General features: G+C 28.2%; 6 protein-coding genes across 6 annotated transcripts in view; 3 read left to right on the top strand and 3 right to left on the bottom strand.

The window, feature by feature from the left end:
* Nucleotides 1–1,725: 1,725 nt before the first annotated feature.
* Nucleotides 1,726–3,351, top strand: eIF3f1 (eukaryotic translation initiation factor 3 subunit f1). Its single transcript, XM_011503335.1, has 5 exons — nt 1,726–2,015; nt 2,139–2,308; nt 2,382–2,564; nt 2,810–3,019; nt 3,095–3,351. Exons 1-5 carry the CDS (start codon nt 1,907–1,909, stop codon nt 3,266–3,268), a joined length of 846 nt encoding a protein of 281 aa, XP_011501637.1. The 5' UTR covers nt 1,726–1,906; the 3' UTR covers nt 3,269–3,351.
* A 126-nt stretch (nt 3,352–3,477) lies between these two features.
* Arp10 (Actin-related protein 10) lies at nt 3,478–5,244 on the bottom strand. The gene is made up of 5 exons (XM_011503334.1): nt 4,964–5,244; nt 4,734–4,886; nt 4,355–4,639; nt 3,995–4,274; nt 3,478–3,866 (listed from the first exon to the last, which is right to left on the bottom strand). Exons 1-5 carry the CDS (start codon nt 5,041–5,043, stop codon nt 3,534–3,536), a joined length of 1,131 nt encoding a protein of 376 aa, XP_011501636.1. The 5' UTR covers nt 5,044–5,244; the 3' UTR covers nt 3,478–3,533.
* A 487-nt stretch (nt 5,245–5,731) lies between these two features.
* Nucleotides 5,732–7,000, top strand: mTerf3 (mitochondrial transcription termination factor 3). The gene is made up of 2 exons (XM_011503400.1): nt 5,732–6,614; nt 6,691–7,000. Exons 1-2 carry the CDS (start codon nt 5,732–5,734, stop codon nt 6,966–6,968), a joined length of 1,161 nt encoding a protein of 386 aa, XP_011501702.1. The 3' UTR covers nt 6,969–7,000.
* A 390-nt stretch (nt 7,001–7,390) lies between these two features.
* Nucleotides 7,391–10,637, bottom strand: LOC105365226 (endoplasmic reticulum-Golgi intermediate compartment protein 3). The gene is made up of 8 exons (XM_011503333.1): nt 10,282–10,637; nt 9,846–10,004; nt 9,656–9,772; nt 9,553–9,584; nt 9,408–9,478; nt 9,105–9,328; nt 8,911–9,039; nt 7,391–7,726 (listed from the first exon to the last, which is right to left on the bottom strand). Exons 1-8 carry the CDS (start codon nt 10,367–10,369, stop codon nt 7,392–7,394), a joined length of 1,155 nt encoding a protein of 384 aa, XP_011501635.1. The 5' UTR covers nt 10,370–10,637; the 3' UTR covers nt 7,391.
* LOC105365225 (reactive oxygen species modulator 1) lies at nt 8,106–9,083 on the top strand. The gene is made up of 3 exons (XM_011503332.1): nt 8,106–8,177; nt 8,301–8,434; nt 8,691–9,083. The coding sequence occupies exons 2-3, from the start codon at nt 8,301–8,303 to the stop codon at nt 8,797–8,799; spliced, it is 243 nt and encodes an 80-aa protein (XP_011501634.1). The 5' UTR covers nt 8,106–8,177; the 3' UTR covers nt 8,800–9,083.
* Nucleotides 10,638–12,203: 1,566 nt separating the features above from the next.
* LOC105365223 (MAGUK p55 subfamily member vari) overlaps nt 12,204–17,667 on the bottom strand; it is a 5,557-nt gene continuing 93 nt past the window's right edge. Inside the window, exons 2-7 of the mRNA XM_011503330.1 lie at nt 17,610–17,659; nt 17,013–17,249; nt 15,452–15,926; nt 14,473–14,807; nt 13,569–13,643; nt 12,204–12,995 (exon numbers count right to left, since the gene is read on the bottom strand). Of these exons, the coding sequence (XP_011501632.1) occupies nt 12,819–12,995; nt 13,569–13,643; nt 14,473–14,807; nt 15,452–15,926; nt 17,013–17,249; nt 17,610–17,659 (1,349 nt within the window). The 3' untranslated portion in view covers nt 12,204–12,818. The remainder of the gene's footprint in view (nt 12,996–13,568; nt 13,644–14,472; nt 14,808–15,451; nt 15,927–17,012; nt 17,250–17,609; nt 17,660–17,667) is intronic.

Raw genomic sequence — 17,667 nt, 5'->3', positions numbered from 1 at the left:
TGCATTATTATTATTTTTCTAAATTGTATTTAATTTATTCGTAAAAAGTCTTTTTGTTTTTCTTATTAACATAAATTAAATTATTTTTCTCGAAAACAAGTTGTTGTATTATTAAAATCTTTTTATTTTTCAACTGAAATATGTGTGTGTACGTGTACGTGTATGCGCGCGCGTGTGTGTCATTACATCTATGATAATTATAAATTATAATGATTACATAAAAATATTAATATGACAGTATTATTCGAAGAATTAATTCATCTTTTAATACAATCAAAGGATTATAAACGAACAAAAATATGTATCATCGATTTTACAAAATGTAATACTCGAATAATGTATCACTAAAAATGATAGTTGTTTTATTAATAAAGTAATATTGATAGATTTTATTTATAAATTATAGAAAATATCTCCAAATATATTATTCCAATATAATAATATCCAAATATAATAATAATATATATATTCTGTCATAATCCGAACACCATTCTATATTATTATAATATTATTATTTTATAAATTAATATATTTGAAACAAAAATGTTTATAATTTTAATTTTTAACGTACTTTATCGAATGAGCTTGCACTTGTCGTTTGGTAAACAATTCTGTTCTTCGATTCAAGTTTTTAGAATAATCTCAATTAATGTAAAATAGCTATTTTATTTTCATTACTAGAATAACCTATTAAATACGTAATTATTCACAAGATTTACTGCTAGAATTAATTGATTAATGAAAAGTTACTTTTATTTATTATTAGAATTGTATTATTTGTTATATTCATCCATCATCGTTTACCACCCACTAGTATAACAGTAAAATTACGAATGTTTCAATTTTTATCACCAACGACTAATAGAAAAAGTTATCATCCCCCTTATGTGTTTTCGACAACCAATGAGCATTGATTATAGTTTGTCTGGAATATTATGTCCGGAATAATAATCATAACTAAATTAGCTGATGGGTATATTACCCACTGTATTTATATTTATTAAATTCTTTGAATTAAAATACTTGGAAATATTGAAATTAAAAATTTTAAATATATTTTTAATGACGTATATGTGAGAGGCAATTGTTTCCGTAAGCGGGCTGTGAGCGGGCATGTATATATATATATATATATATATATATATATATATATATATATATATATATCTTGATAATATATAAGAATCTTAACATTTCACATAATTATGATGTAGAGCCCATTGGACAATTATCTTAATAGTTTAAGACGATATAACCTCTGTCACTCTTGTTATTTATGAGAATAATATCAATATATAACAATCTCATGGGTCTATTATTTAAATACTTCGTTTGTAATTTCATAAAATTAATTGCATTTAAATATTATAATATTTTTCTATATTATACGCTAATGCTTTTATTTCACATCAAATCCTCTATCTAACTATAAAATTACGAAAAGTATTAAGATAAAAATAATCGGCATTTCTCTGTTAGTTCGAAAGTTATATTTTATTTAATGTTCACCCATACTTTCTAATTTTATTGAATGCCAACTTTTATTATAAAAGATTTATTAAAATTTAATTTCATTGAATTTTTCGGCATGTACTTGGCCATATAATAAATAATATACGTAATATTATTTCAAAGCTTAAGTTCATCTCCAAAATTAACTTAAAATAACTTGTAAGTTAGCGTTTGGACTGCTAGAGGCGCTAGCAGCTCGAGTTTCCGAGTTTCTACTAACTTTATGTCTTCACTGTCCACATGCTGCTTACAACTCTTAAGTAGCTTGTAGTTAGTGACTGCTTGGAGTCTTCATTGCTATGATTTTTTTTAATTTGATTGCCGCATGGTTTACTTTGTTTAATAATTAAAGCTGCTTACGAGATATACCACGAATACAGATAGCTTTTGAAAAATGGCTCTTAACCTCATTGTTAAAGTACACCCAGTTGTGTTATTTCAAATTGTTGATGCATATGAACGCCGAGGTGCCGAAGCTCATCGAGTTATCGGTACAATGTTAGGTACGTGCTGAATTACAAAAATTAAAATATAATAAGCTATTTTCGGTGAACAATGTTGAGGCAATGGTATTGTTTGTTGAGTATGCCTTGTGAGCATAATCATTGAGAGAAAAATTTTTGCAGGAACCGTGGAGAAAGGTGTTGTTGAAGTAACAAATTGCTTTTGCGTACCACATAAGGAATATGAAGACCAGGTTGATGCCGAACTCAACTATGCAATGGATTTGTACGAACTGAATCGACGAGTTAATGCGCAGGAAAATATTGTTGGATGGTGGGCTACTGGAAACGAGGTAAGGGATCATTGATTTCGATATTATTATCATTATAATAAGAAAGAAAATTAACACATGTGGTTCTCAATAGGTAACCAATCATTCATTTGTAATTCACGAGTATTACGCTCGTGAATGCAATAATCCTATTCATTTAACAGTGGATACAACTTTACAAGAAACCACAAGAATGGGTATTAGAGCTTATGTATGCGTACGATTGGGCGTTCCAAATGGCAAAACTGGCTGCATGTTTACACCTGCCAAAGTGCAGGTAACGATATTTAACCAATTTATTCTTTAAAATTTATAATAATTTTTTTTTTTAAATATTTTGATTTACAAGTAAATTATTTTTAATTTTCAAATTAATCGACAAATATTCTATGAATTTACTAAATATTCTAATGTATGTAAAAGGAGAAAGGTTTCTTTAATTTAATGTATTAAATTTAGTAAACGTTGAATGAGAATTCTCTTTGGTTTGGTTTTAATGTAATTACAATATTATTATTGTAGATTCAGTGCTACAATCCAGAAATTGTTGGATTACAATTGTGTGCCAAAACTATTCATCATGTCAAAGGAACCAAACCAGATGCTGTTGTAGAACCAATGATGGATCTTGCACAAATTGCTGAAGCTAGTTCAAAACTTGCTACAATGCTGGAAAGTGTTCTTCAGTATGTGGATGATGTTTTATCTGGAAAGACACCTCCTGATAATCAGGTATTTCTTATAATACTCATAATAGTTGTGATAAAAGGACATGTAAAAGATAGATTATACTCGATATTTTTTTAGGTGGGAAGAGCTCTTTTGGATATGGTGAATTCTGTGCCGAAGATGACAAGCGATCAGTTCGATAGTATGTTCAGCAGTAATGTGAAAGATCTTCTTATGGTTGTTGCATTGTCACAGCTCATTAAGACGCAATTACAACTCAATGAAAAACTCACGTTGCTTACAACATTTTGAATACAAATATATTTCAACGATTAATGAATGATTTGAAAGTACAAGGATAAAGAATACATATTAAAAATTGTTTATAAAATTAGTATTTATTATTTTAATTAAAAAATTTTAAAATAGATAATAAAATTAAAAAAAAAAAACAAGTAATAACAAGGTTGACTATACATGTACAAAAATTATGTATATTTCAATTTTATATGATATGAGCCACTATTAGCAAATAAAGTTTTCAATAGAATTTTTTAAAATAAATATATATTCATTGCTAAATAGTATTTGAGGCTTCATCTTTTCTATTATCTATAAGATTGACCCAGTCAGGCACACGATTTAATTCAAGATAATTCTCTTTTGTAATACATCTAGAAGGTAAATCTACGCTTCCAAAAATTGCACCTCCTAACCATGCGGTATAGTTTGGTTTACTTGGTGCCGTATGAAATTTAAATGTTTTAATTTTAAGTTTTTCCTTGTAGAGTTCGCTATTAAGCAAGTACAAAAGTTCAGTTTTCAATCTGCTTGCAAATCCTTTAGCCATTACTGTACCACCAATGAGTAAAATATTTTCTGCTAATTGGGTTCTTGTATCAACAGGGCACTAAACATAAATACAATTTTAATAAAGGATAAAATAAATTTTCTGATGAATTTTATCATAAACAATTCACATTCAAATTCTAATCTAAAATAATAACAAATATATAGTCGGAGGGTATTTATTATTACCTTAATTATAGAATCTAATATCATGGTTGGTACGCTTAAATTATCGTTATCCCTTTGCCACAGCACCTCGAAGGCTTTTTCTCTTACACTACCAGGAATTTCAAATGTTCTTGTGGTGTAATATTTTACATCCGGAGGTGGCTTAAAAGGATTATCCGTTTCTAATTTTAGGGATCGCTCCATAGTTGTTACAAAACAAGTACGAACTTTAATGTTCTCAATCAACTTTTCAGTTGATTCTGTTTCTGATAAAATAGTTTTCATTTCTCTTGTAATACTTCTGCGAATATGTGAGTAATTTATAATAAATTATCGATATCAAGATTTGAGTCCATAACAATAAATTGTTATAAAACTTACTCATGCACCGCTTTACTAGCCAATGGGAGAGCTTGCCATGCTTTAAGAATCGGTACACCTTCGAATACAGGTATAAGTGTTGCTTCTTGATAACCAACATCTAATACTAATAATGTATCCACTCCTAATGTACTTATAGTAACCAAATGTATCGGTAATACCATCAGCGATCCAACTTCGAAATGTCGAAACAATACTTTTGCTAAAGTATTTCTAAATTTTGATGGAATCAATGGAGATTCTAAAATAACTATTTTAATATCTTTTGGACTTATTACTACACACCTATTAAATAAATAAATATCAATAAATAATAGTTATAGTATAAAGAGTAAAATCTTCTAAAGGAAGTAGAATAAAAACTTATAAAAATAAATACTTGAAAAATATCATATGTAAAAATTCAACAAGAAGCTGATAAAGGTCATCTTCATCTTTGTAACTGTAGATTTTTCTAAGTTCTCTACTTTCTGGGCACTTAATTTCTGTATTTATGATACCACGAGGAGCAGTTTCCCCTGCATAGCCATATCTAATAAAAATAAACAATACAAAGTTATAACTTATGATTACAGAAATTTCTTAAAGAATTTTTTATTTAACTATTACTTAGTGTAGGCACTCCCAATATCTAAAACAATCACTTGTTTATCCGAAATATAGCGCGTTCCTTCGTAACTACGTAACATGTTGAATTCGATTTCATTTATCGACTTTTATATTATCTTCTAGCCGGTATTATAACATATCTGAATCCAATACTATGCCACTAACAATAAAAATGATTTAAAACCGATAACAAACCTAAATACAAGTTTTTATGGCTTAAGTGATAAAATGATTGTTAACAAAAATAAAGAGGATTCCAAGGAACTCCCATTGGTGTAAATGGCGACAGTAGTTGTGTTGAATTACTGTACCATGTGATGTATTTGATTTAAAAATACTTATTATAATTTATAGATAATTTATTCATAAAAAAATATTGACATTTAATAATTATAATATATTTTATTAATCTGTGATGGCTAATAATTTATAGCTAATATATAATTCTGTATTTTAACAAGAAAAGTTGGAAAAGTAGGTTATATTTTGGCTTATATTAAAGTTGCAATTTAAATTTAATTTTACATAATGACTTTTTCACAACTGAGAACATTATTCTATATAAATAAAATTTTACAAAAGAATTTTGGGTTCTATAATATAATTAAATATGAATTTTTGTGTACAAAAAGTACATTACCAATGCAACAAATAAACCACAATATTGAAAGTATGGATAATGAAAACAGTGAAACAGAAAGCATAAGTAAAAAAAATAAAAAACTTCCGATTGATGTACAAAACATAATTTTAAAAACATCAATAAGGATGAGAAAAAAGTATAAATTTAATACCGATCAGTTACACAGGGAAGATATACATCCAGATAATAAATTAGATTGGCAATTAGATGATAATGATAAAAATATCCTAAAGATATTATCTCCGAATGATATTAAAAATATTTCTTCTGATTTTGCTGAACAAAATAATATTGTTTCAGATGACAAAATTACAGCAATTTCTAATAAAAATCTAAAGTATGATTTGCAAAATGATGAATTTGATTATGATAAATTTATAAATAATTTTAATCAACTTCCATCTCCGCTTGATCAATGTAATGAAGATATTTCATACCTTGGACCAGGTTTGTCGCCAACATTCAATTTTGCTGCTTATGCTGACAGATCCGAACTTATTCAAACATATGTGAAACTTGGAGTGGAATTATATAAATTAGAAAACAATCAGGATCATATGAGGGCACTTCTTACTGTAGATTTAAAAAAGGAATTACCAAAATATCTACAATTTTTTCATGATTCTGGTATAGCTGCTGATGATTTCGGGAAAATTATAACAATGTGTCCTATAATTTTAAAAGAAGACATTGTGGATATGGAAACTAGATTAAGATATTTAAGAGCTCATAAATTTACACAGCCAAGCATAGCACGAATTATAACGAAAAATCCGACATGGCTTACATGGGCAACAAAACATATAGATGAAAGACTTGGTCACTTTCAAAATGAATTCAAACTTAGTGGATCAGAAATACGTTTTCTAGCCACCAAACAGCCAAAAATTATTACGTATAATATGAAACACATTAATGAGAATACATTTGCATTTATAGAAGAGATGGGATTTGGTGCGAATGAAGCAAAAATTATATTACTCACAAAACCACGCATTTGGATGCAAAGTATAGTTTATGAATGAATTGAACATTTATGAATAATAATAATTTTTATTTACATTTTACTTTAATACATTTTCAGATCGAGCAAAAACTCTTAAAACTTTTGAATACGTTCACAGATCTATGAATTTATCGCATGATATAATGCTTTCAAACATTGAAGTTCTATCTTGTCGTGTAAATCGCTTAAAAAACAGGCATGAATTTCTTTTAGAATTAAATAAGGTACAATATGATCCAAAGAGTCCAGGATATATTTCGCTAAAGGCAATAGTAAATGGATCTGATGAAGAATTTTGTAAAGATGTAGCAAAATCATCGATAGAGACTTACAATCAATTTTTAAAAACACGTTAATATATTCATTTTAAAATAAATAAATATTATTTTATGTATTATATGAATTACTTTATACATCTTGTTGTAAAATATACTTAAAAAATATTTGAAACAAAAAAATAACGATGCTTTACATTAATTAATTAATTAATATTACACCGTTCTATACATTTTCACTTATTGAAAATTTATTTTTCTTTATTCTCATAAAGTCATAACTTGATACAATAATTTTGTGCTAAATAATAATATATAAAAATGTTCTGAAAGATTATAAATTATTATCAAAATTAACTATAAATTAAAATAGATGTAACTGTATAAGCATTTATGAAATACGGTTACAAACTTGTAGATCGGTTTTATCTTACAAAATTCAAATTTCATTTCATAACAGAAAAATCATTGAAATACGAATAAATTCAGTTTTACTAGTTCATTTTAATTAAATTTTCCTAATTCGATTTTTTTATGTATTGCTCTTACTGAATGATAAAGAAAAGCATCAAAAATACTGGCAACTGTAAAAGTTCCACCGATAATAGCACAGGTGTTTGTTAAAAGATGACCAAATGATTTCACCGTTTGTGTGTATTTCACCATTAATGGACTAAGTTCGTAGTTGAAAAAAATGCCAGGTACTCCTAGGTCTTCAGAAAATGAAACACTTCTATAATGTCTTGTGACAGAAAACTGATTTGTTTGAAGAATCGATCCATCCAGTCTCATGAATGTAGTAGGAACTATTTTCATATAATGGTAAAACATCATAGCACCTAAAATATATAAAAAAAATGAAAAAATGTATGAAAAAAATAGTAAGATAATCATTATATAATTTAAAATATTGCTTATTCCATGTATACTCAACAAATTTCCTTACCTTTCTCCTTTTCTTTAATTTTTTTTTTAATTTCGCACTTCAATGTACAAATATATACATTTATCAAGAAACTTTCATCTCAAAATTATACTACCTAAGTAACATCATTCCCAATTTATAATTAATGAAATACATAATAATTATGGAATGACGTTCTAAACCCACAATGTTCATTAGCAAAAATTCTCTATCCTCCATTCTTCGATATACTTTTTCAAGTTGAATTTGAAAATTGTTCCTATTTGCTTAACATGCTGCGCATAATGATTTGCGCATATTTTTTTATCTCATCGGCATGCGCATGTCGTCGACAATATGGCTGACTTGTTAAATTAGGAAGAAAGGTTTGTTGGCTAAGCCGATTTGTAAAAAATTAATTATTGTTGAAATAGACGAACCGTATAACGTAAATGTAGTCGTAATTTTAAAAGTTATAAAAAATTGATATTTTTAATATATTATTTTAGATGACGATGACCGTTGCTTCTAAACCTTTTTATAAGGATCAAAAATGTTGGGACAAACTAAAAGTGGGTTTTCTGATTGGTGCGTGTGTAGGAATAGCCTCCGGAGCAATTTTTGGTGGATATAGAGGATTGCGGTATGAATAATTTTATATAAGGATCGTTTATAAATATTTATGACTAGAACAAAATTATGTATTGTGATCATTATTTATTGATTGAATAATAACATTTTTTCAATGTCATCATATACGTAAACACATAATAAGATAATGAGAGATAAATTTTTGCTCGACCTATCGAATAAATGTATTATGATGTAATAGATATAAGTTATTATTATATAATTAATTATTTAAAGGAGCTTATAAATAATAATGAATAATATATTAGGTTTGGTTACCGGGGTCAAGAATTAATATATCACACTACAAAAGAGATGTCAAGTGGAGCAATAACTTTTGGAACATTTATGGCAATTGGAACTGGTATTCGATGCTAATGTATGGAAAGCAATGTACATAATTTTAGACTATCTTGGCTTATATTGTAAAATCTCAGTATATATGATGTGTATTAAAATAAAATAATTTTAAGGAAATAATGATGTTACCTTCTGAGGCAATTACTGTAGAATTATCAATAGGGTTCGTTTTTCCAGGAATGTTTGTTCCAAAACTTAAATGTCGAATTTTGTGCGTTAAATTGAATTGTGAGATAGAAAATGGTTGTAAATCGTGTACTGAAATGGAATTTAATGAATTAATTGCTGTTGTATAATTTTAATACGTTCTTATGATTATTTACCATGTAAGTGATTACTTAGGAAACTTTCGCCTGGTGCTATATGAAAACTTCCTCCTACTCTATTGACTTCTATATATCCATAAATTTGACATCCTTCGTTGAACGCATGTTTCAATTTCTCAGCCGACTTATCATTTTTACATTGTACAAAGATAGAAGGATCACTGATTGCCCATTTTTTTATTCTATACGCAGTTTTAACATCTTCGCACGTATTACAACACCTGGAAGATTTTAATAACTTATTGTACAGCTTATGCTTATTTAAAATTATAATCTTAATAATGCAGCACGCTTACTAACTTTAAACCTTGTTCTTCATTTGCTGCTCCATAGCAATCACCACATTGCACTGCCGTTGTATTATCTGCTGGCTGGTTTTAATCTTATATTTAGTATATTAACTTTATTAAAAAAATATTAAATTCAATACAATATGATGATATACCTTTTCGGTAGATTTTTTAATATCAGCAATCTCTGAGTAAGAAGCAATTAGAAATAAGTAAATTGTCAAAGGCAAAAAAAGGTAAACAATTTGTTTGTTATACCTGTTTTTTTTGGATCTTCGATAGGTTTGCCACTGAGATCTAATCTTCTTTTATAAATATTATGATCGATATGCAAATGTTGCTCTCCAGTCATATCTATAGCATCTATCAATAATACTAAACAAAACAATATAATCAGCCTGTAAATTGAAGATATATATTTTTTTTATTATTAAATTGATATACTTACAATCGCAAGCTATGGAATGAACAATAATATCTAAATTAATTTTCAATTTAGAACCTCTAGAAGTATCGACAAACAATTCTTCTTTCAAATGCGGAGTCAAGAAGTCATTAACTTCAGAGAAAAAAAGTAGCATCATAATAATAGAACTAACAATTGTCACTAAAAACATTATGAATAATGTTAATATGTTTAAATAGTGTTAGGTTTTTAGAATCTATATATATATATATCTATATATATATATATATATATATATATATATATATATATAAAATTAAACTTTAGAAAATTTATGTTGTCAATTAAATGTAATACTCGTTTATCCATTTATTAAGTAATTGCATAATAGTAATGCAAAATAGAAACAATATGCATGAGTAAATTGTGTACGGTATGGCAGATTTGAGGTTAACAATTAAATTATTTATCTATTTACCAATAGCACCGCCGTATGTCTTGATTCGAAAATCTTCAAGGGTTTTTGGATATGCATCGAATTGTCGTAATTTTTCGGGGATATTCATTTTCGACTTAGTCGTAGCTCTTATTATTGTAACGTCAGCATCTGATATTTGACTATCAAGTCACCGGCAACAGTATATTTATTCCGGTGAAAAAATCGTACGAAGCAAAGCCGATAAACTGTATCTGTCACTGGTGACGTCGTTGGTCGTTTCCTCGTGGTAAGTCTGTTACGTGGCAGATGGCAGATAACACACGCTTGACTAGCAACAGCCTCAATGTCTGTGCAATATGACTGTACTTAAAATGTCAATGCGACAATAATAAACACACCCAAACAAAGTGAGAGAAAAAGAAAAGGAGAGAGAGAGAGAGAGAGAGAGAGAGAGAGAGGGAGAATAAGAATTATGGCCTGTATGCTTTATGAATGCAGAAGGGGAGAAAAAGTAAGAAACAAAAGAGGATGTAGTTCTATTGTTCTTAAATTTGTATTTTAAATCAATCACAACTACGATTGTGTTTTTATTTGCATTTTCTTTAATTATTATTTTAAAGAATCAATTGGTTGCATAGTAAACAAACTATTTTACCACATAATATTATGAAATATATAAAACAACATTAAAATAAATATTATTTTTTAAAATATATATTCAAAGCATCATATGAAAAGTTAAATATTTATATTTTAATTTATATATGTAAATATGTGTGCGAGCATATATTTACACGATGAAAGAGGTTTTTATTCCATAAACAACTGCTATCGTTCATTTCTATACTACAGTCATAACTATAATATGTTAAGTACTGTAAAGTCAAACAATATTGAAATTTATATTAGAGATTATAAACAATAACAGATTTGACTTATACATAAAATTTAATTATTGTTTATCTTTATATATAAAAGAATAATAAATCATAAGATAAATAAAATCAATAAAATTCATATTGGAAGTTATTTCAATTTGAAAATTAATGCCATAAAATTAATTAAATTATTTGAGAAATTAATAATTATTTCAGAATTACAAATAAAATAATTTAATATTTGAGACTAATATAATAAAAATCTTATTTTATAATATTTACTTTATAAAATAAAATACAAATTAATTTCATATTACAAAGTAAAAATTGAAGGAGAAGGATGAATAGATTATGCTTGAATTTAGCTATTTTTATGACAGTGTTTTCTTCTCTCTATCTAATATGTATTTCAATATGCTTAATAATAAGGAACTTGGTGTATAGGATAGATATTCTTAAACTATAAGTACATACAATAATGGCTTCTACATTTATTTATTTCTTTATCCATATTTATAATTATTTTTCTTCAAATTCAGAATTTAAATTGTGTTATTCAATAATTCCATATAATTTAATTGATTAGTTTTTAAAAGAAATAAAACAAAAGTTATTTAAATTGTTGAATTTAAATTGTTTATTTTTTCTTATACATTACAAACAACCTACATGTTCATCTAATTAGCATAAACGTTTCATTCAATATGCAAGTAAACAAAAATAAATTGTTTTTGCATAGAAAAATACTAAATTCCACATTTTTTACTTGATATAAAAATACCAGTAGTCGAGCATTTATTATTTCTGTATTACTAATTATCTACATATATAATCTTGTACATAATAAAATATGAAATAAATTTAAATAATAAAAAATTAGTTTTAGTAAAATATATATTTTTGTGACTTTCTATATTTTACAATACTCGATATAAAATAAAATTTAACACAATACAAATATTGTTATTTGTAATTTTTTTATATAAATAAATTCATATTAGTATAATACATATTTATTTCGAAAACAAATAATATTAACAAACACATTAAATCATCTTAATGGAAAATTTTGAAATACTTTTACTGGCAATGGGCCATGAACGTACTAACACTTTATGCAATATCTATACTTTAATGTCATATCTGTCTTATACAATCATAAAATAATCGAAATACATATTATATAATGTAGTTAGAAATTGACATTTATTCGATTTACACAAATCATTAACGAACTTATAATTAATAAATGGACGGCGCTTTGATTAAATAAAGAAAAATAATTTCCTTAGAGATAGATGATCATTGATCAATCACGGATATAAATATAAGATAAAATACTTATAATAGAATTCTAAGTGTTGTACTCGATAGCTTTGTTATTGCTTAAAGTACACGATCAATTATAATGGATAAACACATTTTAATGAGATAATCGTTAACGAATCAAATCAACAAAAGTTGTTTGCTTATTCCTCCATTGTAATAATATATAAAGAATAATTGTTATCGATATTCGATCGTGCGATACTGTTGATTGCAATAATTCCTATATAAATGGAATTAAAAATGAATGATTTGTAACTGCATTGATAGATAAAAAGTTGTTAGGAGCTTATTATGAACGCGGAATACCTGCTTCTGCTTAGCAATTGATTTAGTAAAAAATTTAAAAGTGATATTTGTTGATGAACTCTTCTAATAAATCCAGTTAACTGGGACCCATTGATCCTCACTTGCGAGGGCATCGAGAGCTGCTACAACTTGCCGGAAAGTTTCATCGAAGTCCTCATTAACAATTACGAGATCGATATATTTTTCGTAGGCTCGCTGCAAAGCTGCAGATTCCTCCACCGTTGATTTCAGATCATCCTCCTGAATATATTAATTTCTCAATATTTCAATCCATTTTTTCTTTTAAGCAAATATTTTATTTAAAACAAAAAATACTTAATTTTTGTCATAATTTCTTGCTTTACCTAAGATTAATCCGAATCAAAATTAATTTTCTTTAAAAAAAAAAAAAAAAAAAAAAAAAAAACATCAAAACTCAATGGAACTATTTATTTACATAGTTCATATACAACATAGTACTTATGTATTTGGGTTAAAATTTATGATAGAATTATTTACAATAAATAATTATATTCATAAAATGCAGAAGGATATTTGTATGGTTATTATTAGTTTTTAATGGCGTGTAGCGATTAAATTGCCTTAATTTACCAAAATAGTTATTAGATTTTAATTCTTTTGTTTTTTTTTTGTTTTTTTTTGTTTTTTCTTTTTTGTTTTTTTTTTTTTTAATAGCATATTTTAAAATACAGTATTTCTTATTTTATTAAGCATACAAATCTGATTAATAAATAAAATGTAAGAAAAAGGAAATAAAATTTAAGTTATTATTAATTTGAAAAAAGTTGAATATCTAGCGTGCAATATACAAACCTCATATAGAGATGCTAAGGATTCCAATGTTCTGGCGCGTCTTGAGCTATATCTGATGGAACTCTGACGATCAAACTAGCAAGACCAACAGTAAACAACATTGCGTAATACTTAAAAAATTTTATGCAAAAGATGATTATAAACTAAATGAATCGATTGTCATAATGATTTAAATACTACGAAAATTTCAATATAATTATAATGACTTTTTTTTTCTTTTAAACATAAATAAAAGAATTCTAATATAGAATACAAATTATATTATTCTTGGAAGAGAAGTTTTGATTTTATAATAATTACAGTGTCAAATTATAAATCAGAAACATTCAAATTAAAACTTTAACTTGAAATGTTAATTGCATTTTCTTTATATTAAAAATTGAAAAATAACGTCTATTATTATTATATTAAAAATTGAAAAATTTAATCGTCTATTAAATATGAATGATTTGGGAATGAAGGCAAACGTTCGGGTATCATAATAGCAGTTAAATTAATTTATAATAATGCTACATTATAAAATAATACATTCCACAAAACTAAAGTATTTGAAAGGCAAATTAAATTATGCATTCATTTCTAAGTAAAATGATTGAGAATTTTTGGATATACGAATGCATTATTCACTCATACGCACATACATTATATTCACACGCGCGCGCGCGCGCGCATATATATATATATATATATATATAAATATATATGTATATATGTATATAATGTACATGTTTATTGAAATAGTTTGCTAACTTATATAATAATAGTCATATGCAATGATATTTGAAACAAAGCAACTAGGATTTAAAAATGATGTAGAAATATATAAATGAAAATCAAGTATCAAGCATTATACGATAAGGGAATAAGAGAGGGCAGGGATAACTACAATAGCAGGTAATGTTACCGTTAAATTTCGACTGCTCGCTCCCGTAGACCTTCCAAAATCGTATAACGACTTGAGCTGTTCCATTCCTGGTGCCGCTACGAATATAACGTATGGCATAAATTCTGTGCTGTTGTGAAGGATCTTTAATGCGGCTGGACTACAGTCAAGGACGCACATTTTGCCGGCTCGTATGAGTTCGCGTACGGAGTCAAGTTTCGTGCCGTATAGATGACCTCCGTGTTCTCCGTGCTCCAAGTAACGATGTTCACGCACATCCATTTCCATGGACTCGCGATCTGTGAACCAATAGCTCTTGCCGTTTTCTTCCAACACTCGCGGTGGTCGTGACGTAACTAAAATACATTTACCCATGTTGGCATTGGTGAGAATAGAAAGAAAGAGATGCAACGAATATGTATTCAGAGATAATGAATGCAGAAGAAAGAACGAGAAGACTCGATTAGGAAAAGAAAGATGTGTGTCGTCTCCGGTGTAGAATGACGTCACCGATAATTGATAAAATCACATCTTTTAACAAAAAAAATTGGTTAAGGAGACGATAGATTTTTTTCTACGTCTAATGTCCTCTCCCATTTATCGGTATTCTTTCAATTATTTATATATATATATATATATATATATAAATAATTATATATTATATATTATATATTATATATATATATAAATAATATAAATATATATATATATATATCCCTGCTACGAGGGCATACTGCAAGTTATTACAGAACCCCATCTCCTTTAGCTACATTTCGCATGCTATCAAAAGTCCCATTACCAAGTAATTCCCATTCAAATAAAAAATTTAATTATTTTTCACTTAATAATGGAATAAGAAAAAATGAAATAGTACTACTTTTTATACGAATACTATTTAAGAACTAGAAAATAATCAATATCGAATAACCCGCCGAGCGATCTTAATTTAATCACGGGCATCTTTAGTTTACATTACGTAAGGCCAAGAAAGTACGCTTACAAGGTACAATGGTGCCAAACTTATCAGGATCACTGTTGATGAGTCGATTTTTTAAAGTTCTACGACCCACACCTCTTGGACCCACGAGTGCCAACGTCTTACGTCTGAATGGCGGCATCCTCGCAACTTCCTCGTAGAGTAACAACTCCGCGCTGTCAAACTCCCCATTAGATTTAGATTGATACATCTTGCGCTTCTTCTTTCTGGAGATGCGTGTGCCGCAGATGCTGATCTTGTGAACGAAGTCTGCCTCCGGTGGGACAAAGGCTTTCCGGCGCTCCTCGAGCTCGAGAGAGGGTACGAGTCCAGGTGGTCCCAGGTTGTCGCTTTCGATGCGTCGTGCCTGCCACCAGTTGGGATCCGCCTGATCAACGATTTGCAGGATGTCGCCCTTTTGAAAGGGTAGCCCGATCTCACGACAGGGCAGCAGTGTGTCCTCCGATGGCTCGTAATCGAATAACGCGCGCATGTAGCACTAGGAATAATTAATTACAAGATCTAATATTATTTCAATGCTTTTTTCGTTTATTAAATAGAGTTTGATTAAATGTTGTCGAATCGTCTGATTTAACGTTAGATAAAACGTATGGGTTATATTAAAGCTTTAAAATATTTGTGTGTGTGTGTGTGTGTGTGTGTGTGTGTGTGTGTGTGTGTGTGTGTGTTAGCTAACCAATGTTATTGTAATATAATATTCAGTTACAAAACAATTGGCAATTAAACTTACAATCAGAGTACATAGAATTACATGATCAGTCATATTTATTTCTAAAATTTATAGAAATTCGTTTTTCACGCATGTAGGGCACATGAAAAAATCTTCTTTTTTTCTTATTTTAATGTAAAATTATATAAAGGATTTCACACGTATTAAGTTGTATGAAAATTCATTAAATTATTATACAGTACATATGATAAATATATGCAAAAGGAATATTATACACTGAAAGCACACGATTAAAACGAATAATGAAATGAATGAGAAAGTTAAATATAATAAGTTTCAGATTTATTACCAAATGCAGTATGGATGCACTTACCATTTGAATCAATGTATGCATATTATAAATAAGACGAAGTTTATTCGTATGCATTATTATAATAAAGTGTCCTCTTTTAAAAAATATCGAATCGATTAACAATACTATTGATTTAATGTGTCGACTTAAATTGCATTACCAATAATATTATAAATTCTTAAATATTCGTAATTTTTAGAAATTAAAAGGGCATTATGTATAAGACAAAACATGCTTAAAAAGCCTTAAAAAAATTAATTTTTACGACATAGATAATCATTCTTTCTGAGAATATTAACAGTGTCAAACTGTAAAGTGTTGAACGTGCGTTATATGCGAATTGATAAATATAAAATGTGTAAAAACGATTGAATAGAAGAAAGTTTAGAAAGAGGGTTTAGAAATACCTTATTATCAGTCTCCTTTTGTCAGACAATCGAAAGCCAAGCAAATAAAAATTTGATTATTAGTATAATGTAGATCGAAGCTAAACCGAACATGTGGAGTTTAAATGAAATTTAAAGCAAGTGTTATTAAAGTACCGTTGACTTGATGGGCCGATTACCATCAGCTGCTATTCCGGGTGCGAGTTTTAACGAGAGATTCTCCTTAGCTTCTTGTATAGATTGCTGTAGCTCGTCAGGATTATGCACTAGTTTGCCGTTGACCTCGAGTATCACCTCACCAGGCCTCAGGAGACCCTGACGTGCCGCGGTGCTACCACCCAAAATACGAGCGATTATTAGGTTGCCATTTTCATCCACTTGAATCGTTAGGCCCTGAAATTGAAGGCCAATAACTCATCATTATTTAATTTTCTCATTCATTATCATGATAAAATGCATCATCGATCTTATAATTAATTGTCCGAGTGTAGACTGAGTCAAGGGCCTGGCGATGCTCTGTATTTATAACGCTTATACATTACGTATTGATCGATCAAAAAGACCATTGAAAATTAATAAAAAATATTATATCGATTAAATAATATAAAGCATTCGTAATAATTCGTAAAGTGCTGACTATCTAATTACCCCCTTCCCGCTCCCTCTCCTTAAAAACGGCACAATGCCACTTGAATTAAAGGTCGCGCGCGTCATTTTGGTGATCATATTATACAAATCCGTGATTTTACGGACCAAAGGCTCGTCGGGTTGCCTCCTGAGACCAACGATTCTCACGGCCTCGGCGGCCCGC

Source organism: Ceratosolen solmsi, unplaced genomic scaffold (assembly GCF_000503995.2).
Source record: "Ceratosolen solmsi marchali unplaced genomic scaffold, CerSol_1.0 scaffold63, whole genome shotgun sequence".
Classification (NCBI taxonomy): Eukaryota; Metazoa; Arthropoda; class Insecta; order Hymenoptera; family Agaonidae; genus Ceratosolen; species Ceratosolen solmsi.
Note: the sequence above shows the minus strand (reverse complement) of the source record. Positions and strands in the feature narration are given on the sequence as shown.

Bases quoted from the DNA above. Each gene is read 5' to 3' on its own strand.
- eIF3f1 (XM_011503335.1), top strand. From the start codon at position 1,907: ATGGCTCTTAACCTCATTGTTAAAGTACACCCAGTTGTGTTATTTCAA. The intron at 2,309-2,381 runs GTAAGGGATCAT...GGTTCTCAATAG, and splicing joins GGTGGGCTACTGGAAACGAG to GTAACCAATCATTCATTTGT. The intron at 3,020-3,094 runs GTATTTCTTATA...ATATTTTTTTAG, and splicing joins AGACACCTCCTGATAATCAG to GTGGGAAGAGCTCTTTTGGA.
- Arp10 (XM_011503334.1), bottom strand. From the start codon at position 5,043: ATGTTACGTAGTTACGAAGGAACGCGCTATATTTCGGATAAACAAGTG. The intron at 4,640-4,733 runs GTATTTATTTTT...TTTATTTAATAG, and splicing joins TTACATATGATATTTTTCAA to GTGTGTAGTAATAAGTCCAA. The intron at 3,867-3,994 runs GTAATAATAAAT...ATTTATGTTTAG, and splicing joins TATTAGATTCTATAATTAAG to TGCCCTGTTGATACAAGAAC.
- mTerf3 (XM_011503400.1), top strand. From the start codon at position 5,732: ATGAGAAAAAAGTATAAATTTAATACCGATCAGTTACACAGGGAAGAT. The intron at 6,615-6,690 runs GTATAGTTTATG...ATACATTTTCAG, and splicing joins ACCACGCATTTGGATGCAAA to ATCGAGCAAAAACTCTTAAA.
- LOC105365226 (XM_011503333.1), bottom strand. From the start codon at position 10,369: ATGAATATCCCCGAAAAATTACGACAATTCGATGCATATCCAAAAACC. The intron at 10,005-10,281 runs GTAAATAGATAA...TAATGTTTTTAG, and splicing joins GACATACGGCGGTGCTATTG to TGACAATTGTTAGTTCTATT. The intron at 9,585-9,655 runs GTATAACAAACA...CTTCTTACTCAG, and splicing joins CGAAGATCCAAAAAAAACAG to AGATTGCTGATATTAAAAAA.
- LOC105365225 (XM_011503332.1), top strand. From the start codon at position 8,301: ATGACGATGACCGTTGCTTCTAAACCTTTTTATAAGGATCAAAAATGT. The intron at 8,435-8,690 runs GTATGAATAATT...ATAATATATTAG, and splicing joins GGTGGATATAGAGGATTGCG to GTTTGGTTACCGGGGTCAAG.